This window comes from Somniosus microcephalus, chromosome 1 (assembly GCF_052327205.1).
Source record: "Somniosus microcephalus isolate GS21.2 chromosome 1, FLI_Smic_1.0, whole genome shotgun sequence".
Taxonomy (NCBI): domain Eukaryota; kingdom Metazoa; phylum Chordata; class Chondrichthyes; order Squaliformes; family Somniosidae; genus Somniosus; species Somniosus microcephalus.
Genome location: NC_140987.1, coordinates 445,103,674 through 445,128,219, shown reverse-complemented (window position 1 = coordinate 445,128,219; position 24,546 = coordinate 445,103,674). Strand labels below are relative to the sequence as shown.

Here is a 24,546-nt window from a genome sequence, read left to right as displayed (position 1 = left end):
TGATAGTAGCTGACATACCAACAGCACCATGGCAAAAGGTTGGTATGGACCTTTTTCATTTAAATGGTAAAGACTATCTAATAATGATTGACTACTATTCTAACTATCCTGAGATGGCGCTGCTCTCAAGCACCACAGCAAGCAGTTTCATAATGCATGTGAAATCCATCTTCACCAGAGATGGAATTCCCAGGATTGCCGTTAGCGACAATGGTCCGTGCTTCAACTGTAAGGAGTGGCAACAGTTTGCAGCACATTATGACTTTCAACACATCACATCCAGTCCTTTGTATGCTCAGTCGAATGGTAAGGCAGAGAAAGGTGTTCACGTTCTCAAGCAGCTACTGAAGAAAGCAACAGAAAGCAAGTCTGATCCTTATCTCGCCCTGCTGAGCTACCGAGCCTTACCTTTAGACTCTGGTTCTTCACCTGCTGAACTCCTAATGGGTCGCAAGTTGTGTACCACGCTACCCTGCTGTGCAAAAGAAAAGCAGAGTAAGGAACTGAGACAGAGACTTCAACTGTTAAAGCTGAAACAGAAATCATACTATGACAAGTCATCCAAAACTCTGAAACCATTGACAAGGGATGATGTTGTCAGGATTGAGGATCCAGATGCATGGAACAGGAAAGCTACAGTTCTTGAGGAAGTAGGACCAAGGTCATACACTGTTAGAACTGAGGAAGGACAGATTCTCAGGAGGAACTGCCGTTCCCTCCTAAAAACACAAGACACTATCGAAGAGCAAATCGATGACAATGCCGCAACTGAATCTTGTCACTCACCACCAGAACAATCTAACACAAATACACATACAGGCTCTCATTAAAACACATCAGACTTACCTGTGCTGAGATGATCCACACGTGAAATAAAAAAGCCTGATAAACTTAATCTTTGAGTACAAAGAAAACTACATTGAAAATGCATTGACTGTTGAAGATGTTTATGTTGTTATTGATTGATATTGATTGATACTGATTTTGTTTAACCTCAAAGAAAGGGGGATGTAATGATCAGTAACCTGTCATTCTGGAATGGTACACTAGGTGGTGCTGTATGTATATAAGAGTGGGCTACCCATGATGCACTAGGGTACCCACAAGGCAGCAGTCAAGATGGAGGCCTCTACAGATACTGTACCTAGTCCACATGTGCGCAATAATGTGTCTAGCAAAAGCTAGCTGTTCTTAATAAAAACGACTAGTTATTAATGAACATAACACCGACTAACATTCTGTCCCCCAAAACTTTTCGTACCATGGCCCTGAAATTGCGGTCGGAGGCTTCCCGCGGGGGAATGCCTCCGATCCGCAAATGAAATGCCCGCGTACCTCGTGATCCAGGAGGTACGGAGACTCGGCCTCTCCGGGTACGTGCGGGTAGAGGCCCACGTATCCCAGGAGCACAGCCGGTTCGCGAGCGTCCCCGGGATCACATGGGCTGGACCAACCAATGACAGAAGGAGAATCCCCATTCTTGCTTATGAGGATTCTGTATGTACGGAAACCCTATAAGCATGAATGGGAATACCTCAGAAAATACTTCTAGACATCAAATAAAAAATTTTTAAATTACATATTTAAAATTACTTAAAATGCCATTTAATTAAATATTTAAAACTAAATTTTAATTTTTTGAAAAATAAAATTTTTAAAGGGGCTAAAAATAACCTTACCTTATTTATTGTACAGGGTTTTTAAATGTATAAATGATTGAAAAAAATGTATTTTTATGTTTTTCTAAACTCTTATGCTGGTAAAAGCAAGCCTTACGTCTGCTTTTACCGGGCGTAAGAATTTCACGGGCATTCGCTGGGCAGACGTTGGGCAAAGAGCCCAACTCTCCGCCCGCGGGGGCCCTTCTCCCGGGGATGCATTGGTTCTGTCAAGAAGATTCTCGACAGATCGCAAGTTCCGGGTCTTCACGCATGCGCTTCGCACGCGAAAACCCGGAACTTGCGCGGCCCTTGGGAGCCGCAAATTATGGGCCCTTATCTTTATCTTAAAGATCAACTGGGTGAAATGGGGTAGGGCTAGAGCAGAAAAATTTGTAGGAGCAAGAGAAAAATCATTGGACACGGAATCAGTCCTTATTGCATCTGCCTCGGTCAGACCTCACCTGGAGAATTGCATTCAGTCCTGGGCACTGCACACCAGGAAGGATATATTGGTCATAGAGGGTGTACAGCACAGATTCATCAGCATGGTACCAGGGCTTAAACTATGCGGACTGGTTACATAAACATGGCTTGTATTCCCTTGAGATTGAAGGGTGATCTAATCCAGGTATTTGAAATGATAAAAGGTTTTGATAGGGTAGATACGGAGACACTATTTCCTCTGGTGGGAGATCCCACAACAAGGGGGCGTAACCTTAAAATTAGAGCCAGGCCATTATGGGGTGATGTCAGGAAGTACTTTTTCATCCAAAGGTTAGTGGAAATGTGGAACTCTCTTCCCCCAAAAGGTTGGGAAATTTTTCAAAGACTGAGATCGATAGTATTTTGTTAGGTAAGGGCAACAAGGGATATGGATCAAAGGCAGGTAACTGAAGCTGAGGCACAGATCAGACATGATCTAATTGAATGGCGGAATGGGGCTGAATGGCTTCCTCCTGTTCCTATGTTCCTTATATTTACAGAATTCCTCGGGGGCTAACATTTATTAGCAAGCTAAAAAAGAAAAAACTTGCATTTATATAGCACCTTTCATGGTCTCAGGAGGTCCTAAAGCACTTTACAGCCAATTGAGTACTTTCGAAGTGTAGCCACTGTTGTAGGAAACGCGGCAGCCATTTTGTGCACAGCAAGCTCCCACATACAGCAATGAGATAATGACCAGATAATCTGCTTCAGTGATGTTAGTAGAAATATAGATAGCACTGCAAACTGAACTTCAGGTTAATACAATTTGGGGGGGGAAATATTAAAATCTTAATATGGCTTTGTCATAATGAAGGGGTTAAGGGACTTTGGGGGAAAAATTGGGTTGCTTTGCGGCTCCCATTAGCGCCCCAAAGCACCTAGCGCCCGGGCGCGGCGCCGCTAACGCCTCCCGCGAAATTCAGCGGGAGGTGTTAGCGGCGGCAGTAGCCAGTAGCGCCCCACTCGCGCCCTGGCCACAAACTTCGGTCGTGCCCCCTGACCTACCGCCGGATACCATGTCCGACAGGATCAGGGGAGCGTTTTTGCGGCCGCAGTGGCGCTGATTAAAGAGCAGCTGCCGGGCGGCCATTTTTTTTGGGCCCCCCCCCCGCCAGCACCTGCCCCCTCTGGTCTCCTCCTGCGGGGTGCCGGCCGCGATCGGTCGGCCCGGCTCTCCTCTTGAGTGCCGGGCTCTTTTGCCGCCACCCCGCTCCCCGGTGGTCCAGCAGGGCCCCGGTGCGTGCTGCGCTAGGCCCCACCCCTTTAATCAGGGGAGGGGAGGCCTGCAATAATGCGGTGCTATGTGCCGATGCGCATGGCGCTGTCGCACGTAGTGCCACGATATACACTTGTAGTGCCCCAGGAAGGATGGGGAGTGCTTCCAGTAGTGCCCCGCCTCCTGCTTGGGGCGTTACCACTCAATTTACGGCGCGGGGGCGCTAACTTTTTCTGGGCACTAAAAGTAGCGCCCCAAAGGGGGCGCGACCGAATTTTTTCCCCTTTGACTATAACTATATTTGGTTGACCAATCAAAATCTATTCATCGGTCACAGAGAGTTTTTAAACACAAATTGGTTCGTATGAGCTATTGAGATGTAATTCTGAAATCCACAGGTGTAGCCATGGCTCAGTGAGTAGCACTCTCACCTCTGAGTCAGAAGATTCAAGGCCCACTGCAGAGACCTGAGCGCATAATCTGGGCTGTCATTTTAGTGCAGTACTGAGGGAGTGCTGCACTGTCGGAGGTGCTGTATTTCAGATGAGACATTAAACTGAGGCCCACCTGCCCTCTCAAGTGGATGTAAACGATTACATGGCACTCGTCAAAGAAGAGCTTGGGAGTTCTCCTGGCTTTTTGGCCAACATTTGTCCCTCACATTGCAAGCACATGTTAGAAAAGAATGATTAGCAAACCAGTGGGTAATTTAAACGGGAGCCATCTCTAATCCACTTAACTTTGACTGCCCTTTATCATCAGTAAGAGATTACAAAAACCCGCCACTCCTCTGATCCATTTTTGATAGTTGCTGGAGCAGTTTGAGACACAAACCGGTTGTAACAAACAAAAGCCTTCTGAGCTTGGCGGTGCTCCCGAAGTGTTACTTTAAACAATGACACATTTCTGGGAAAACAAATCCATCAGATTGGCAAACAACAAGAGGGCTTGAGGGCTTTACATATTCTAGCTGAGCTGGGAAAACAAATCGTACCCATGTGTTGTGAGCTATTGTTTGGGAACTGTGCGATGCAGGCAATGTACTGCTCCCTCAAAAGCACTGAATGGATAGGAGCATCCAACATTAACAACTGTTTTATGTGAGTTTTCAAGGTGAGTGATGTCAAGGTTTGTAGTGTATGTAACCTGTACCACCTTAAGAGACTACCTTAAGGTGATGAACTACTTTCTGATGGCTCCTGTATATTGTAGTACCGGTGGTGACCACACCGGTATATAAACCCTGTGGAGCAGTTTGTATTTCAGTTCAGCCCTGACCCTCAATTACTAAAGACCTGTTTAAGTATTCTGTTGTCTGTGTCCAGTTATTCAGCATCACTACATTTGGAAAACACAGACTCAACAGTGGCGACGAGTCTGATCGTACCTAGCGGCAGTTTTGCATCCAAGGATGCTTCATCCTTAGAACGGGCGTTGAAAAGGGGCATCCGCCCTCATCGTCCTGCTGAGCACCGCATCGCACGGGAGGCATCGAGAACCCGGTTTGGATTTGCTGGCCACGAAGTCCACCATCAGCAACAGGCAGTGATCATCCCTTCTACGACAGCGGCGGGTAAGCCCGATCTAGCGACACGGAGAGAAAGTCGGCCGAGTTGTCAGTGGGAGAAGGGGAGGGAAACTGAAGAAAAGGGCGGAGAACACGACCGCAGCCGGTGAAAAGGGCCGGACTGCAATCGGGCAGAGACGCGCAGCAGCCATAAAAGCGTTAATGTCCACGAGGACCGCGGGAGCGGCGGGGAACAAGAGCAGCAGCATCAGGGGAAATAAGGACCGCTGGGAGGCGAGAACGGCAACAGCGCGGTAATCGCCATTTTAGTCAGCGGGGGAAGAAGATAAGCGCGGGAAAAGCCGCCAAGCGCGGGAAGCCGCCATTTTGGAAAAATAAATAAAATAAAGGAAACTCAACAAGATGCCAAAAACGGGTAACATCACTGCTTTTGATAGCGATGTAGAAGATTGGGCCACTTATGTGGAACGCGTTGAAGTTTACTGTACAGCGAATGAGGTACCGGCGGATAAGAAAGCACTAACCATATTAAACTCGAAGGGTGCGAAGACGTACGGGTTATTAAGGCACCTTGTAACACCAGATAAACCGGTAGGAAAGAGTTTTGCTGAGATTGTTACTATCCTGCAAGAGCATTTAAACCCCACGCCGCTGCTGATAGCGGAACGATTTAAATTTTACAAAAGAATTCAGCTTAAAGAGGAAAGCAACGCTGAATTCTTAATCGAACTGCGCAAGTTATCAAAGTACTGTCAGTTCGGTACAGGACTAGCAGACGCTCTGAGAGATAAGTTCGTGTGTGGGCTACTAAAGGAAGGAACCCAGAAGCGACTGCTAGAGGAAAAGGATCTTACGCTGGACAAAGCTTTCAGCATTGCAGCATCGCACGAGGCAGCAGCACGAGGCACTGTGGAAATGCAGCAAAGGCCATCGGAATTCAGCACCAATGAAATGGCATTGGGTGCAGTAAAGTGTTATCGTTGCGGAAGGACAACGCATGATCAGAACCAGTGCTGGTTCAAAGATAAAGAATGCAGGAAATGTGGCAGACTTGGTCACATAGCAAAAGTATGCCGGTCAGGAAAGAAGACCAGCAGCAAAAAGTCGCCGCAGGAGAAGTACAAAAAAGTACACAAGGTGACAGAGAACAGTTCGGATGAACAAAAGACGGATTCAGACTCCAGCAGTAAGGAACTGGGTTGTCTAAAAATACATAATGTGGGTAACACAGCAGACCACCCAACTATCTGGGTCATGCTTCGGATAGCAGGAGTCCAAGTGAAGATGGAATTGGACACTGGATCGGCATTGACGGTCATGAATAAGCAAGAGTACAAAAGGTTATTCTCACACATTCCCCTGAGGGATACAGAGATTGTATTGAAAACATACACGGGGCAAAGAGTATACCCCATCGGAAAGATAAAGGTAAAGGTGGTCTACAATGGTAAAGAAAGTCAGGGAATGGACTTGTATGTGTTACCTGAGGGAGGTCGACCACTACTGGGACGGGAATGGATCAGGAGAATAAATATGGACTAACTGTAGATTCCTGTAAAGAGGACGATGTCAAAACTAAACGACTGTCCAAAATATTGGACGATGCTAAGGAGGTGTTCCAACAGGGACTGGGAACACTGAAAGGAATTACGGCAAACATCAAGGTTGAAGAACATGCAAACCCAAAATTTTTCAAAGCCAGACCGGTACCTTATGCAATACGACCTGCTGTGGAAGCAGAGCTGGAAGGGCTAGAACGCTCAGGAGTACTGTCAAAGGTGGACTGGAGCGAATGGGCCACGCCCATTGTTCCCGTCATGAAGCATTCGTTGAGCAACAAGCCGGGGGAACCTGGGAAGGTTCGCATCTGTGGCGATTTCAAGATCACTGTTAATCCGGTTCTTCACACGGTGCAATATCCGCTTCCGCGGATTGAGGATATCTTCGCTTCGCTGTCTGGCGGGAAACACTTCACCAAGATAGACCTGGCGCAGGCGTACTTACAGATGGAAGTTGATGAAGCGTCACACCAGTATCTCACGATCAACACACATAAGGGCTTATATCGGTATAATAGACTGGTTTTTGGGGCGGCATCGGCTCCAGCGATTTGGCAAAGGGCCATGGAGCAGGTATTACAGGGAATTCCAGGCACACAATGCTACCTGGATGACATTCTGATTACAGGAGATGATGATAAGGAACACCTCGTGAATTTGGAGCAGGTGCTCACCAGATTGAAAGAATATGGACTCAGAGTTAATCGCCAGAAATGTGAGTTCTTTCAGAAGCGAATCTCGTACTGCGGTCACGTCATTGACCAGGAGGGGCTTCATAAGTCACCTGACAAGATCGAAGCTGCTGTGAAAGCTCCCGCTCTGGAAAATGTATCCCAGTTGAGGTCGTTCCTTGGGTTGATTAACTATTACCACAAGTTTCTTCCAAATTTATCCACGGTGTTACACCCGCTGAACACTCTTTTGCAAATGGGAGTACCATGGAAGTGGAGCGAGGACTGTAAGCGGGCTTTTCAAAAAAGCAAGGCACTGATCACCTCTAAGGAAGTGTTGGCTCACTTTAACCCAACGCTGCCTATTCGTTTAGCTTGTGATGCTTCTCCATATGGTATCGGGGCAGTGCTCTCACATAAGTTGCCAAATGGCTTGGAAAGGCCAGTCGCGTTCGCATCCAGATCATTGACCTCCGCTGAGCGCAACTATGCTCAGATAGGTAGGGAGGCTCTCAGCCTCGTGTGGGGAGTTAAGAAATTTAACCATTACCTGCAAGGCCAAAGGTTTACGCTGCTGACAGATCACCAGCCGTTGGTTTCCATCTTTAACCCTAAGAAGGGTGTTCCGGTTATGACGGCGCAGAGGCTTCAGAGATGGTCCCTTTCCCTAGGGGCACATCAATATGATATCGAATTCAAAGGTACAAAGCAACATGGTAATGCTGATGGGCTGTCGCGCCTGCCACTACCTACAGCGGAAGAGGCACCGGCAATTGACCCTGTCGAGATATTTAACTCGACCATCATCGAATGCTTACCAGTCACCAATGCGAGTATTGGGAGAGAGACCAGAAATGACCCGACACTGTCTTGGGTCTACGATTTGACAGTGAAGGGATGGCCAACACATGGCGAACCACTGTTACCGGCATTCTCAGCCAGACGAGAACAGCTGTCCGTCTGTCAAGGAACATTGATGTATGGAACAAGGGTGATTATTCCTCCTAAATTAAGGGAGAGAGTTCTGAAGGAACTGCATGAAGGTCATCTGGGGGGAGTCAAGATGAAAGGCCTTGCTTGGGCTTATGTGTGGTGGCCAGGTATCGACAAACAAATAGAGGATCTGACTAAAAGCTGCTCAGGGTGCCAAAAAGTTCAAAATGCACCTCCAATTGCACCGCTGCATCCGTGGGAATGGCCTTCAACCCCATGGCAACGTGTGCATATCGACTTTGCAGGTCCGTTCATGGATTCCATGTTTTTGATTGCGGTAGACGCACATTCTAAATGGCCAGAAGTGATTAAGATGTCGACCACTATCTCTGAAAAGACGATCGCAGTTCTAAGAACCATATTTGCAAGGAATGGGCTGCCGGAACAAATATGTTCAGACAACGGACCACAGTTCGTGTCAGAAGAATTCCAGAAATTCATGAAGAAGAATGGGGTGAAACACTATACATCTGCCCCATATCATCCGGCGACAAATGGGTTGGCCGAGAGATTTGTACAAACGTTCAAAAAGGCGATAAAGGCCATGAGCGAAGACCATATTCCACTACAACACAAGGTGGACAATTTCCTGATGGCATATCGAAACGCCACGCATGCAGTGACAAATCAAAGCCCTGCCATAATGTTCTATAACAGGAGGTTGCGGTCCCGATTGGATTTGTTAAAACCCAATGTGCGTAGGGAAGTCGAAAACAAACAATTCCAGCACGTAAATAACAAGGGCACTCGGAGTTTCGAAATAGGACAACCAGTGTTGCCCAGGTTCTATAGGAATGATAAATGGCAATCCGGAACAATTCGTGCCCGACAAGGACCCTTGTTGTACATGGTAGACGTTGGTGAGAACGTAATACGACGTCATGCTGACCAACTTGTGGAATCGAGAACAAGGGTCGACCCCATGTCTACGGCAGAGACACCAGTTGAAGAAGTTATTGAGCCTGTAGCATCTACCTCAGACTCGAACGTACATGATGATGTTCAATCCATAAGAGATCAAATGGATGAGTCACCCCAGCAACGAGAACCAGAGACCCCTGAAAGGCGTTATCCGGCCCGGATCAGGAGGCCTCCTCAGAGACTGAATCTTTGAACAGTTTTGTATGAAAGTTGTATATATGTTATCCATGTTATGTTTAAATTGGGGTGTACACTGTTAAGCTAAAAGGGGAGGAATTGTAGTGTATGTAACCTGTACCACCTTAAGAGACTACCTTAAGGTGATGAACTACTTTCTGATGGCTCCTGTACATTGTAGTACCGGTGGTGACCACACCGGTATATAAACCCTGTGGAGCAGTTTGTATTTCATTTCAGCCCTGAACCTCAATTACTGAAGACCTGTTTAAGTATTCTGTTGTCTGTGTCCCAGTTATTCAGCATAACTACATTTGGAAAACACAGACTCAACAAGGTTGGGTAATGAAACACCTTCCATTTGAGACACCCAGTGTTGGCATCAAACAATCTCGGGTCAGGTCTCCTCTACTCTTCCCCAACTATGTGCGTCAGGCCCAACCTGAGAAGATCTACTCCATCTGCACCAGTGTGGTACAGGAAACTCTCTGGTATCCTGCACCGACGGGACCGGGATGGTGCCAGTTGATTAAAAATTCCGGATGACGGAGAGGGTTATCTACCTGATATACCTTAAATAATTACAGAGACTGGTAGTTATAACTCAAACAGTTGGCTTTTATTAGCTTAGAACTGAACAGAACAGAACACACATGTTAGCCTACTGACCAGCTTCTCAGAACTACTAGGAGGCGGAGCCAGGGGTGAAGTAACAGTATCAGGACAATCAATGGCACAGCAGAGTGGTATACAGTACATCAGCATTCCTGGCCAACCAAGAAAACAGCAGGGTTACAATAGATTACAATAGGAAACTATACACAGGTAGAATAAGGTATATACTTATAAGACTTATTTCACCACACGACCGAGGCTATTTTTAACAAACAAAGAGTCAGACTCCTGTTATTGAGGTGTTCGGACTTCTGACAGTGCCAAGAAGCCGAGTAGTGGCAGTTTGGAGAACTACCCCCACTGACTAACTCGGCCACCACGGGAGACTCGGACTCGGCAACATTTCCGGTTATTGAGGTGTTTTCGGGGTATGAATTGTGCCGGTTAATATAGAATTCCGGATATTTAGGTGCCGTTTAAACGAGAGTTTCCTGTATTTTCAGTCCATCCTTTGACATTAGTAACTGGTGCCAAATTAGGAGCATTTTTCAACAGTGTGACCACACCCAACAAGATTTAAATTAACACTGCCGAAGATATTACACAGGCAAATAGACATTTTAAGAAATCAAAGTCCACTCAATATTTAGTCCCCAATAGGTTTTGCACATCGGACCGGCAAAATACTTGTTAGCTTCCAACTTACTCGTTCATATTTTACACACAAAAATCTGGGAACATTTGTTCCAGTTACTTATGTTAAAATTTAACACCTCTACCTGTTAAATCGATTAGATACTAACACTTAGAAATGAGAGACAACAATGATGTTTTTTCGTCAGACTGAAAGGTTCAACCCCGAAATGTGGTCCAAGATTAGAGCGCTGTGCTCTATATGAGATACAAGTCAGCCGTGGCACACTCGCCTCTGAGTCAGAAGGTTGTGGGGTCAAGTCCCACTCCAGGAACTTGAGCACAAAATCTAGGCTGACGCCCCAGTGGAGTGCTGCACTGTCAGAGGTGCCGTCTTTCCGATGAGATGTAAAACCGAGGCCCCCCATCTGCTGTCCTCAAGTGGATGTCAAAGATCCCATGGTCATTATTTCTAAGAAGAGCTGGGGAGTTCTTCTCGGTGTCCTGGGCCAATATTTATCCCTCAACCAACATCACTAAAAAAGGCAGATGATCTGGTCGTTATCTCTTTGCTGCTTTTTGGGAGCTTGCTGTGCACAAATTGGCTGCCGCGTTTCCTACATTACAACAGTGACTACGCATCAGAAGTACTTCATTGGCTGTAAAGCGCTTTGGGATGGCCTGAGGTTGTGAAAGGGGCTATATAAATGCAAGGGGGAAAAATTGAGTCGCGCCCCCTTTGGGGCGCTAACTTCACTGGGGCGCTACTTTTAACGCCCCGAAAAAATTAGTGACCCCGCAGCCAAAATTCACCGGTAGTGCCCCAAGAGGGAAGTGCCGGGCTCACGGAGCGCAGCTGGCACTCCACGGCGGTGGGGGGGGGGGGCCTTCAGAGGAGGCCGGGGACGGCAGAGGGGGCAGATGCTGGCAGGCGGCCGGCAACAAAAATGGCCGCCCGGCACCTCCCTTTTAATTTGCGCTGCCCCGGCCGCAGGTAGGCCCCCCTGACCCCATCGGACATAGCGTCCGGCGGTAAGTCGGGGGCGCTACCAAAGATCGCGGCCAGGGCGCGAGCGGGGGTGCTGCGCACGGCGATGACATCATCACCGGCGGTGCAGCACCGTGGGGTGCGAACGGTTAGCACCGCCTCTAACCTGCCGCTGAATTTCGCTGTTTTTGGGAGCTTGTTGTGCGTTTCCTACATTACAACAGTGACTACGCATCAGAAGTACTTCATTGGCTGTAAAGCGCTTTGGGACGGCCTGAGGTTGTGAAAGGTGCTATATAAATGCCAGGCGCTAGTTGTTTTGTGCCCCGTTAGCACCCTCTTAGGGACTCGCAAAGCAACTGAATTTTTCGGCCCAAGTCTTTTTAAAAAAAAAAAAAAAAAAATCTGAATCCCATTCTTGATTGATGCTTTCCTTAGAGGTGAGCTTGAGTCGGATCATTAGGAGAAGGGAGGGAAAGTGGAGGGGTGGGGGTTGGGCGAGGGGGGGGGAGGGAAGGGAAGCATTCTTCCACTCCACAGAAAAAATATTCTGTAGCAACACGGACACTCTGCGCGGAATGTCTGCTTTCTGGATGGTCCAAGTGTCCCAGCTCAGTGAGTGGGTGGCGGAGCGGAGGAGAGAGAAAGAGTGGGAGGGGGAGGGATCAAATTGGATTAACACCAGTCACATACCAAAGCATTTGTTGGAAAAACTTTATGACTGGGTCTGCTGTTTTTATTTAGAATTCAGTAACGTTCAGTCATTAAATTATATTTTTTTGTGCTGAGGAATCATGAGACACCGAACAGCCGGTAATAATCAAGGGTATATTATAAAGGTCTGTCTGTCTGCAGGAGAGACAGAAATATCTTCCAGATAAAATCTTTTTAGGTTGTGTGGTTCTTTTCTAGTTTTCACTCACTTGACTGTACGTGAGATGCAACAAATGCTTCTTTTCAAATCTCTCCATGGCCTCGCCCCCCCTCCCTATCTCTGTAACCTCCTCCAGCCCTACAACCCTCCGAGATCTCTGCGCTCCTCCAATTCTGGCCTCTTGGGCATCTCCGATTTTCTTCACTCCACCATTGGCAGCAATGCCTTCAGCTGCCTGGGTCCCAAGCTCTGGAATTCCCTCCCTAAACCTCTCCGCCTTTCTACCTCTCCGCCTTTCTACCTCTCCGCCTTTCTACCTCTCCGCCTTTCTACCTCTCTGCCCTCCTTTACCAACAACTTTCATTTATGTAACACCTTTAACACAGTAAAATATCCCAAATCGCTTCACAGGAGCATAATCAAATAAAATTTAATACCGAGCCACATAAGGACAAATTAGGGCAGATGACCGAAAGCTTGGTCAAAGAGGTAGGTTTTAAGGAGCATCTTAAAGGAGGAAAGAGAGGTGGAGAGGTGGAGAAGTTTCGGGAGTGAACTTCAGAGCTTAGGGCCTCGGCAGCTGAAGGCACGGCCGCCAATGGTGGAGCGATTAAAATCGGGGATGTGCAAGAGGCCAGAATTGGAGGAGCAATGCTATCTCGGAGGGTTGTAGGGCTGAAGGAGGTTAAAGAGATAGGGAAGAGCGAGGCCATGGAGGGATTTTAAGTTGCTCCTTAAAACCTATCCCTTTGGCCAAGGTTTTAGTCACCTGTCCTAATAGCTCCTTATGTGGCTCGGTGACAAATGTAATTGGATAACGCTCCTGTGAAGCGCCTTGGGACGTTTTACTATGTTAAAGACGCTATATAAATGTAATTTGTTTTGACCCTGCCAGACAAAGACGCGATGCAATTTAGGGTTGAGTGCACGATTATAAGGTACGAAAAGTAATACTCTTACTTCTCCCCCCACAGAGATTATATTATGGCTACGGGACTGCCAGATGTAAGACAGGCTTCGGAGGCTTCAGAATTCAATGAAGAATGTTCAGGTACATCATTTCCGACTTTACCCATTTAGCATTATTTGCAAGTCGAAAGAGCTCTGTGTTGAAACTAGTTGCTCGGGCCCTCACCTGCTGAGCAGTGAGTAGTGTATAGACAGTGGTGAAAGGTCGGTGACAGTCTTCACATCATTTCAACCTTAAATGTTTTACAGCTGATTATTTCCCTTGGTAAAAGTTTCTGACTTTCTCCAGTGTTCACGAGCTGTTCAAACTGGCAAATTGATTTTCCAATATCATTACAACAAGAAAGAAAGGATATATTGGCCTTGGAGGGAGTGCAGCGTAGGTTTACCAGAATGAAACAGAGGGACAACCACTAAATATAAGAAAAGAGTATATATAAATTATATGAAAGTATATTTATACACTCAGGGATATATCTGTTTATACACTGTATGGATAGATCTGTATTTTTTGAACAAACATGAATGTTTTCCGATGCTTTGGCAACATAAGATGTAACTTGTCATGCCAATAAAGCGATTTGAATTGAATTGAATTGATACCCGGACTTCAAGGGTTAAGTTACGAGGAGAGATTACACAAATTAAGGTTGTATTCCCTAGAATTTAGAAGGTTATGGGGTGATCTGACCAAAGCTTTCAAGGTATTAAGGGGAACAGATAGGGTAGAGAGAGAGAAACTATTTCCGCTGGTTGGGGATTCTAGGACTAGGGGCATAGTCTAAAAATTAGAGCCAGACCTTTCAGGCGAGAAATTAGGAAACAGTTCTACACACAAAGGGTGGTAGAAGTTTGGAACTCTCTTCCGCAAACGGCAATTGATGCGAGATCAATTGTTAATTTTAAATCTGAGATTGATAGATTTTTGTTAACCAAAGGTATTAAGGGATATGGGGCAAAGGCGGGTACAGAATATGGAGTTAGGTTGCAGATCAGCCACGATCTCATTGAATGGCGGAACAGACTCGAGAGGCTCAATGGCCCCCTCCTCTTCCTAAATTCCTTTGTCCTTATAAAGTAAACCCAATATCCTCCAATCCTTCAAGGATGCTGCCCTGTATACTTTCCAATCCGATTGTCACAGGCCTCACCAACTATCCTTATTTCATGGTCAGTGGTACCAGGGCTTTGGTGTCAGTTGATTTGTGTATCTACGCACACTTGAGGGTCCTGAAAATCAAAATGGGTGATGACAAATACCAGTTGGACAGTTTTTCCACTACAAGGTGTACAAAGCTTTCCAGACGTCAGTATTCAACTTAATCAAACACAGTCAAGTGAAGCAGCATAAATCTGGCATCCTTCCATTTTAAGTTAATTTCCTTCCCCAACATGTTCAGCAGATGTGACAGTGACCACCTTGAATAAGAAATGAATTGGTTTAAGACCCTGAGATCTAGTATGAGTCATTGGCCCAGAAATTCGGGTCGGGGGCTTCCTGCGGGTGCAAGCCCCCAACCTGCACTTACCTAGCGCGCCGGCCGTTGTGCTGTGGGCCCGCGTGGAATTCCGATCCTGGGCCTCCTCCAACTGCCGGCGCGCAGTGCTTGCGTATCCCAGGGGCGCAGTTAGTTCGAAGCATCCCCTGGGATCACGTGGGCCATGGGGAGCCAATCGGAGCAGGGAATGCTCCATTCATAAGTTTGACAGGAAGAGCTGTCAAAACTTATAAATACTACGGGCCCTAAAACATCACTAAATCTTCAAATAAATTTTTAAAAACCACATTTTTTAAATAAACTATAAATTACATGAAATAACTATTTTAAACAATAATTTAAATTTTTGAAAAAATAATTTTATTTTCTAACGGGGCTAAAAATAAACTTATCTTGCTTTAAGTCCATTATTAAGGAGACAGTAACAGGACATTTGGATAATCATAATTTAATAAGACAAAGTCAGCATGGTTTTATGAAGGGGAAGTCATGTTTGACAAATTTGCTGGAGTTCTTTGAGGAAGTAACATATAGGGTGGATAAAGGTGAACCAGTGGACGTAGTGTATTTAGACTTCCAAAAGGCATTTGACAAGGTGCCACACAAAAGATTATTGCTTAAGATAAAAAATCACGGGATTGGGGGTAATATTCTGGCATGGATAGAGGATTGGCTATCTAACAGAAGGCAGAGAGTTGGGATAAATGGTTCATATTCAGACTGGCAATCAGTAACCAGTGGTGTTCCGCAGGGGTCAGTGCTGGGTCCCCAACTCTTTACAATCTATATTAACGATTTGGAGGAGGGGACCGAGTGTAACACATCAAAGTTTGCAGATGATACTAAGATGGGAGGGAAAGTAGTGAGTGAGGAGGACATAAAAAACCTGCAAGGGGACATAGACAGGCTAAGTAAGTGGGCAGAGATTTGGCAGATGGAATACAATACTGGAAAGTGTGAGGTTATGCACTTTGGCAGGAAAAATCGTAGAGCAAGTTATTATCTTAATGGCAAGAAACTTGAAAGTACTGAAGTACAAAGGGATCTGGGGGTCCTGGTGCACAAAACTCAAAAGGTTAGTATGCAGGTGCAGCAAGTGATTAAGAAGGCCAATGGAATGTTGGCCTTCATTGCTAGGGGGATAGAATATAAAAATAGGGAGGTATTGCTTCAGTTGTACAAGGTATTGGTGAGACCGCACCTGGAATACTGCATACAGTTTTGGTGTCCATACTTAAGAAAGGACATACTTGCTCTCGAGTCAGTACAAAGAAGGTTCACTCGATTAATCCCGGGGATGAGGGGATGGACATATGAGGAGAGGTTGAGTAGATTGGGACTCTACTCATTGGAGTTCAGAAGAATGAGAGGCGATCTTATTGAAACATATAAGATTATGAAGGGGTTGGATCGGGTGGATGCAGGGAGGATGTTCCAGATGATGGGTGAAACTAGAACTAGGGGGCATAGTCTTAGAATAAGGGGCTGCTCTTTCAAAACTGAGATGAGGAGGAACTACTTCACTCAGAGGGTGGTAGGTCCATGGAATATGCTGCCCCAAAAAGCTGTCGAAGCTACATCATTACATAAATTTAAAACAGAAATAGACAGTTTCCTAGTAGAAAAGGGAATTAAGGGTTACGGGGAGCGGGCAGGAATTTGGACATGAGTCTAGGTTCGGATAGGTCATGGCCCTGTGGGTAGCGGAGCGGGCCCAGGGGCCGTGTAGCCTGATCCTGCTCCTGTTTTCGTGTGTCTAATGCTGTTAGATTCAGGAGATAGTCCTGTCATAGTGGATTGGCGGTTAGGATCAGATCAGCCATGATCTTATTGAATGGCGGAGCAGGCTCGAGGGACCAATTGGCCTACTCCTGCTCCTATTTCTTATGTTCTTATGTTCTTAAAGTATTTAAAAATAATAAACCTGTGGAAAAAATGTTTTAATTTTAATTAATTCACCACTTACCTTGTAAAAAGCAGGCCTTGTGACTGCTTTTTAAATGTGTAACTTCTGGAGACTTACCCTCCCGGGAAAACCTGTAAAAAAAACGGAAGTTCGATGCGCACGCTCAGCCTCTCCTGCGCACGCATTCAACCTCTTAACCCCTGCTTTCAGGGGAATGGAAGTGCCGGTTTCCCGCGCATGCGCAGTGCATGCAGGAAACCGGCACTTCCATTGGGCCTACGGGTGAGTACCCCGTGCGTACTCACCCGTGGAGACCCGAAGTTCTGGGCCAATGTCTTTTTTTGAACGTGACTACTTCAGATGAACCATGCCCAGCCCGTGGCCCTTTTTGCAGTGCCTCCCTGTTCCCAACCAGTAAGGATCAACTAGGCCTCAGCCCTGGCCACTAGCTGGTGGCTAGAGGAGGACAATGTACTACAGGCCCGAAGTATATTAGAGCCTGTAAATAACTGGTACTGACATCTTACAAATCTTTAACTCATTTGTGTCAAATTCCTTTCTCCACCATTTTGGCAGAAGAGCTAACCCATTTAAAATAGAGAGATTATTTCACAGAGAAGGTAATTTCATAGAATCATTTGAATATTGCAGCACAGAAGGAGGCCATTCGACCCATCGAGGCTGCGCCAGCTCTTTCGAAGAGCAATCCAGTCAGTCCCACTCCCCCGCTCATTCCCCGCATCCCTGCAATTTTTTCTCCTTCACGTATTTATCTAATTCCCTTTTGAAAGCTACTATTGACTCTGTATGTCCGACAGGGTCAGGGTGCCGTGTTTGCAGCCGTGACGGTGCTAATTAAAGGGCAGGTGCCGGGCGGCCATTTTCTTTGGACCGCCTTCCAGCACCTGCCCCCCTCTACCCTCCTCCCGCGGGGTGCCGGCCGCGATCGCTCAGCTCGGCACTCCTCTTGAGTGCCAGGCTCTTTTTTGCCCGGCACCCGGCTCCCTGGTGGTCCAGCAGGGCCCCCAGTGCGCGCTGTGCTAGGCCACTCCCCTTTAATCAGGGGAGGGAGGCCTGCAGTACCGCGGCGCTACGTGCCGACGGGCGTGGCGCTGCTGCACGTAGCGCCGCGATATTCTATGGGAGCGCCCCAAGAGGGAGGGGGAGCGCTTCCAGTAGAGCCCCACTTCTTGCTTGGGGCGCTACCATTGAATTTCGGGCGCGGCGGCGCTAACTTTTTCGGAGCACTAAAAGTAGTGCCCCGGCAAAATTAGCGCCGCAAAGGGGGCGCAAGCCAATTTTTCCCCTTTAAGCACTCGCACACTTGTATCCCATGGTCTGTATTTGGGGCCAAGATTTTTAAATGTTCAAGTACTTCAACAAAATAAAGAGACAAATCTATAATTAAACACTAGTACATTGAGGCACTAGTGCCATGTGGTGAAGAAAAGATTCCAATGGGCTCTTGTCTTGAATGGCCTTCTGTAAAGGTCAGGCCACAGGCAGGATCAACATAGCTTCAGGTCACGTTTTTCTTTCCATAACTGGCTGCTTTGTGAACTTTTAAGGCGGCCCCAGATGGCAGCTCACCGCTGTGCAGTCCAACGCTGTCTGCAGCACGGATTTACTGAACAGGAATGGGGAAACAATCCATTGTTGTCTTGGCCGCTCTGCTCATCGAAATGAACAATTAAAGTAGCACACACGTGTGTTCCATGTACGGCCCGGGAAGACTGAATTACCCCGGACCTGTTGGCAGTCTAAAGGGTTAACGAGGCACACCAGTCTCAATCAGGTGAAAATACTCCAGCACTTCCCAGCAATATTATCAAGCAGTTTCATTATTTCCCAACTGTGGTGAGGTAGACGGGGAGAATGCTGCCCAGAAACGCATGTTCGACAAGAAAAAGCCTAATCGTGCATCTGGATCGTGGCTGCCACCCAAGGTTTTATGCTCTATTGGCAAGAAACCCTGATGGCATCATACCTATGGACAAAGCTGTGCCAATGTCTTTAAAATCTTCAGCATAAAGTAAACTGCCTGGCAAGTCACCACTGAATAACTGCATGAAAACTTCCTCAAGCACTTCACCCATGAAGTAATGTCCAGTTGATTCACTCAGCAAGGTTATTGACGATGTTTGTGTACATTCTAATTGATCCCCCATTATTCCTACTGCTGGATAGATAGATATGATTAGGATGGGATTGTTTCCTTTGTACGTGCAGCTTCAGCACAGTTCAGGTGTTTAAGATGGTTGAAGGATTTGATCGGGTAGATAGAGAGAAACTATTTCCTCTGGTGGGGGGAGTCCAGAACAAGAGGGGCATAACATTAAAATTAGAGCCAGGCCGTTCAGGGGTGATGTCAGGAAGCACTTCTTCACACAAAGGGTGGTGGAAATCTGGAACACTTTCATCAAAATAGCTGTTGAGGCTGGGGGGGTCAATTGAAAATTTCAAAACTGAGATTGATAGATTTTTGTTAAGCAAGATTTTTGTTAAGGGTTACGGTACCAAGGCGGGAGGATGGAGTTAAGATATGGATCAGCCGTGATCTAATTGAATGGCGGAACAGGCTCGAGGGGCTGAATGGCCCACTCCTGTTCCGATGTTGCTCGTATTATTACGAAGGGGAACTTTAAATCACACCCAACACAATTGTCTAAAATAACCGCAATTCCCAAACAGTGAAAGGATCTTTTACAATAAATTTTTTGAACAGGACGCGTGTAGCATCATTTGATTGCGAAGAATAAATACAGCAGTTTCTCATAAGCAGCAGATGAAACGACTTTTTTTTTTAATGCTCATCAAGATGCGAGGAATGGACCTCTTCCTGTTTCCTGCACCCATCGTCAGCACCGAGCATTCCCAGGCCAGCGACAGTACAACCAGATACAGAGTAAAGCTCCCTCCAGTCGGCCCAGGGGTCACCACCTCTGGCTGGACGAATTCCTGGAGCTTAAATCACGTGTCCTCCCCGCCTCCACCCGCTTTGTCTGGCCAAACAACATTTTTTTTGTCCCAGTTAGTTTTAGAACTAATAAATGAAAGTGTTCCAAGAAATTGGGGATAACAAACACACAAACACACACACTGTTGTTTTTAATGTCCCTTTTGATTATTCTCCTGGGTGTTGCTGCCGGCAGTGGCCAGGAGATTAACTTGTCATTCCTGGAGAATCCCGGACAATCCTGGGGGGCTGGCGGCCCTAGCCTGCTCCCACAACGTGCCTCAGCCCCAACCTCAGAAGCGCACCGGTGGGGCACTTACTTTTTTTCGATTTTCCACTCCAGCTATTCTTTGGCTTTTCTGAGTGGGAGTGACAATCTGTGCCGAATTTTGGGGCCCCTTTGTGATGTAGGCCCACATCCGCCAGGAACTGGATTGAGACGGCCCAAAGCTCGTTTCACACAAGACCCCCATACAGCCAGCAGATGAAAGAGACCTTCACCCGACCCATCAGTCGGGGTTGAATTTTTGAACCCAGATCCCAGCTGTGAACGGCCAGTGCCTAAGGGCTGCTGTTTTCTTCTTAGGTCTGACAGCATGAGCTGGAGTGGAATCTCCAGTCGTAATGGCCGTTTAGTAAAATACTTTTACGTCTTCACTGAATTCACTCACAAGTTCTGTTTCGCTGCATACCATTCCTCTGGGGGGTGGGTGGGTGGGTCACAGGCCAAAGCAAATCAACCACCAGTACGAGTCAAGACGCTTGCGTCTTAATTAAGCTGGAGAGACACTTCCAATGGAGTCTCTGTTTCATGAAAGCTATGTGTCAATCCTTTCCTATCCACAAGTTTGGCAATTTTCTAACTAAAACATTGTGGGCTGTTAGAACGAGATTTTTCTGCAAGCTAATAACATGTGAGCAAAGATGCGGTTAGCAGTACCCGGGAATAAAAAAAAATCTGACTGCACAAAGAATAAAAATGGTACTGACTGCTGCTGCGGTTTAACCCCCGCCTTGTGTTACAGATAACAATAATGGGTGGCTATGTAAATCCCATCAGCCAGCACAAGCACCCTTCTTTTTTCCAAAGTAATTACATGGCACGTCTGTGTAACATTCGAAATTGCTTCCAGACGCTACAGGAACAGGCCTTGAAGTGGCAAGTTGCTTCTCATGTTTATGTGCCAAGTGCCAGATTAGATTGCAAGACAAACAGAAAAGGATTCAATGCTGCAGTTAAAATCAATGAGGACAATATGATGAGAGGAAGTTGGAGAGAGCACTGGTTTTACGAATGACAGCTTTTAACGCTACAAAGAGGGTTACAGCTCACCATGGCACTATCCGTTCATCTGGCCATGTGCTTCGTGTGTGTTTTTAGCTGGTAGTGTTAATAATATTACCTCTACGTATAAAACCCGTTAAAGTTACAAGTCCATAGAGTAAGAGTCAGAACAATCTGATCTCACGTCGACAACTCAAATTCCACTTTTATCAATGAAATCCGGCAGAAACACGTATCAAACCCAAATAAGATTCAAACTGATCTAAACTTGGATTTGAATAGATATACTTTTATTAGGCAAGGGTATTAAGAGATGTGGAACCAAGGCGGATCGATGGAGTTAATATACAGATCAGCCATAATCTCATTTAAAGGCGGAACAGGCTCGAGGGGCTGAATGGCCTCCTCCTTTTCCCATGTTCCTATGTTCCTATCACTAGTTTGGGTTCTTTGTTTGTCCTGACAGGTTTCAGTTCAAAGCCTTGCCTACAATTGAATTTTGCCTGTGTCTGTTTTTCTAGGTACATATCTGGCTTTCTCTGACCATCTCATACCCAGGGGGCGAGCTTCCAACTCCTGGTAATTTGTGGGTGGAATACTTGATCTGTGTTGGCCAAGTGGTGGATTGGTGTGAGGGTCATGAGTCTTTGGAAGTCTCTTCCTCAGAGGGCGGTGGAAGCAGAGTCTTTGAATATTTTTAAGGCAGAGCTAGATAGATTCTTGATAAGCAAGGGGGGTGAAAAGTTATCGGGGGTAGGTGGGAATGTGGAGTAATCGGATCAGCCATGATCTTATTGAATGGCGGAGCAGGCTCGAGGGGCCGAGTGGCCTACTCCTGCTCCTAATTCGTATGTTCGTATGTATGTTCGTATGTCCTTGCTGATGTGGGCAAGATCACTCACTCGCTTCTGCAGCAGGCTCGACGCTCAGGCTTCAGATTTGGATTGATGTCTTCTGGAGTTGCACCCTGCCAAGCTTAAACATTCACTCCTACTATCTGATTTAATATAACATTAGCAGCTTAGCAACTTGGGATGATTTATCATGCCGTTAGCTGGTAACCTGCGGGGCCTGGCTCCGTGAAGGATTTGCAGGGTTCAATGGTGAACAGACATCACAACATCCTGCCAGCCAGATGTGCCGTGCATTCCATCAGTTCCCAGCATGACTGTTTGGGTGGTGCAGATACCTTGACGTTACTCTGCGTAATTGCATTGTGGAGCATCGTGCACTTTACTCTCGCGCAGGGACAGTCAAAAGACCCGATTTTTAACTCCTCCACCGCACCCCGCCCCCCCCACGCCAAGTACCCGGCGAGAATGGGGCGTGCGAGTGATTAAAATATTGGTGGCTTGGCGCTCACCAGAGCCCCGTGCCCCACATCAATCTGAGCCCTCGCCTGCCCTCTCAGGTGGATGTAAAATGTCCCCACTGCACTACTCAAAGACGAGCAGGGCGAGGTCTCCTATCCCTCAACCACCAACCATTAAACAAAAAAACGATGATCTGGTCATTTATCTCATTGCTGTTCATGGGAGCTTGCTGTGCGCAAATTGGCTGCTGCTTTTCCCCAGATTACAACGGTGACTCCTGACATGAATCAGTCATTCATGAAAGAAAGACTTATGAAATAATACTGAGCGGCCTACGGGTGGTGCTGTCCAGGGAGAGTATATATACTCGGGCACGGGCCCAGCTTGCGCAGGACATTCTTAACAGGAACTAGTGAAGGACACAACTAGACTTCCATGTTGTAAAACAGTTGATTAAAGCTTTGTTTAATGTTTAGACCAAGTGCCTAGTAGTTTTCTTACATCAACTCCAATTCAAAAAGTGCTTCATTAGCTGTGAAGCACGACGGGACGTCCTGAGCCCATGAGCGACGCTATATAATTGCAAGTTCTTTCTTCCCTTGAAGTGTTTAGGCAGCCTCCTAAATCATGTTGCTATCTATGCTTACACTTTTCTAAAATTCCCCTTCCCCCAAATTCCTTCAAAGTTGAAAGCTCACAGCTGCAACATAAATCAACCTTCAGGAAAGCAGATGAGTGAATCAGGCTGCGATCCATTTCTCCAAATATCTTTGTCAGTCCTTAATTCTCTGTTGATACTCATATTCTCAAAAGGATCTTAGTACTTAGGGTTTAACCATCTATAATAACGCTTAAAGTTGGACTACTCCTTCGACAAATATCGTACATTAAAATTCTGATGATTCTAATTTCTACTAGAATCACAAGCACTCAGTGACATGACTCTTGTCATTCATGTGGAAATGACTTATGAAATGATACTGGGCGGCCTGCTGGTGGCGCTGTCCAGGGAGAGTATAAATACTCGGGCATGGGCCCAGCTTGCTCAGGACATTCTTTAACAGGAACTAGTGAAGGACACAACTTGATCTCCATGTTGTAAAACAGTTGATTAAAGCTTTGCTTAATACTCAGACCAAGTGCCCGGTAGTTTTCTTACGTCACTCAGTATGACTGTAACAATCTAGACCTACAACTGTCTAGGCCCTAGGCACTGGAATTCCCTCCCAAAACCTCTCCATCTTTCTCTTTCCTCCTTCAGGGTGCTCCTTAAAACCTACCTCTCACCCGTCCAAATATCGCCTTTTGTAGCTCTGTGTCACACTTTGTTTGAAAATCACTCCTGTGAAGTGCCTTAGAATGTTTTACTACGTTAAGAACATAAGAACATAGGAAATAGGAGCAGGAATAGGCCACTTGGCCCCTCGAGCCTGCTCCGCCTTTCAATGAGATCATGGCTGATCCTGGGCTCAAATCCACTTCCCCGCCCACTCCCCACAACCCTTCACTCCCTTAATGGTGCTATATAAATGCAAGTTGTTGTGTTTGCCACTCCATGTAATGCTTTCAGAGATATAATAAGGCTCTTCCAGGGGTTTGGTGGGTAAAGATATTGGCCCCAACAATCTGCAGGATGTATTGGAAACTAGGCCCAAGCCCAGATAGGCCGAGTCCCGGCCTTCCTTCCACGGGAATTTCCTGCTTGAGCTGGTAAGGGGTGGAGCCTCTCGCCTGCCGCACACGAGCCAGCGATGTAAGTGGGGGGTGGGGCCTGGAGCGGGGAGCAGGGATGGGGCCTGGAGCGGGGAGCAGGGATGGGGCCTGGAGCGGGGAGCAGGGATGGGGCCTGGAGCGGGGAGCAGGGATGGGGCCTGGAGCGGGGAGCAGGGATGGGGCCTGGAGCGGGGAGCAGGGATGGGGCCTGGAGCGGGGAGCAGGGATGGGGCACGGGAGCGGGGGCCCTGTCTTTTAGTCGGTGTGGGGGCAGGATCGACCGTCGATGCACCTGGTGGAACCAGTGTACCAGGCCGCTGTACAGCGGAAGTGGAGAACAACGTGAGGGTTCAGCCTGGGATTAAGTCCTGGACCCCCTGGAAGATGAATATTAAGGGTTAAGTTTGGGAGCGCCCACTTTTCGGCACACCGGGGCAAACCAACGTTGAAGCGGGTCATGGAGCAGGCGGTAGACCCTTTATTTGCATTTGTAAAAGGTCTATGCCTGCTTCAGACGTGGATAAAGGACACCTCGGGCTGGATTTTGCCAATGGGGAGCTTTTGGAGGCGGGACTCCCACTTG

The 24,546-nt window shown here is 46.8% G+C and overlaps 1 protein-coding gene across 1 annotated transcript in view; it reads left to right on the top strand.

The window, feature by feature from the left end:
- Nucleotides 1–3,769: 3,769 nt before the first annotated feature.
- LOC147125354 (uncharacterized) overlaps nt 3,770–24,546 on the top strand; it is a 100,251-nt gene continuing 79,474 nt past the window's right edge. The window contains exons 1-2 of the mRNA XM_085994582.1: nt 3,770–3,777; nt 13,297–13,373. Of these exons, the coding sequence (XP_085850708.1) occupies nt 3,770–3,777; nt 13,297–13,373 (85 nt within the window). The remainder of the gene's footprint in view (nt 3,778–13,296; nt 13,374–24,546) is intronic.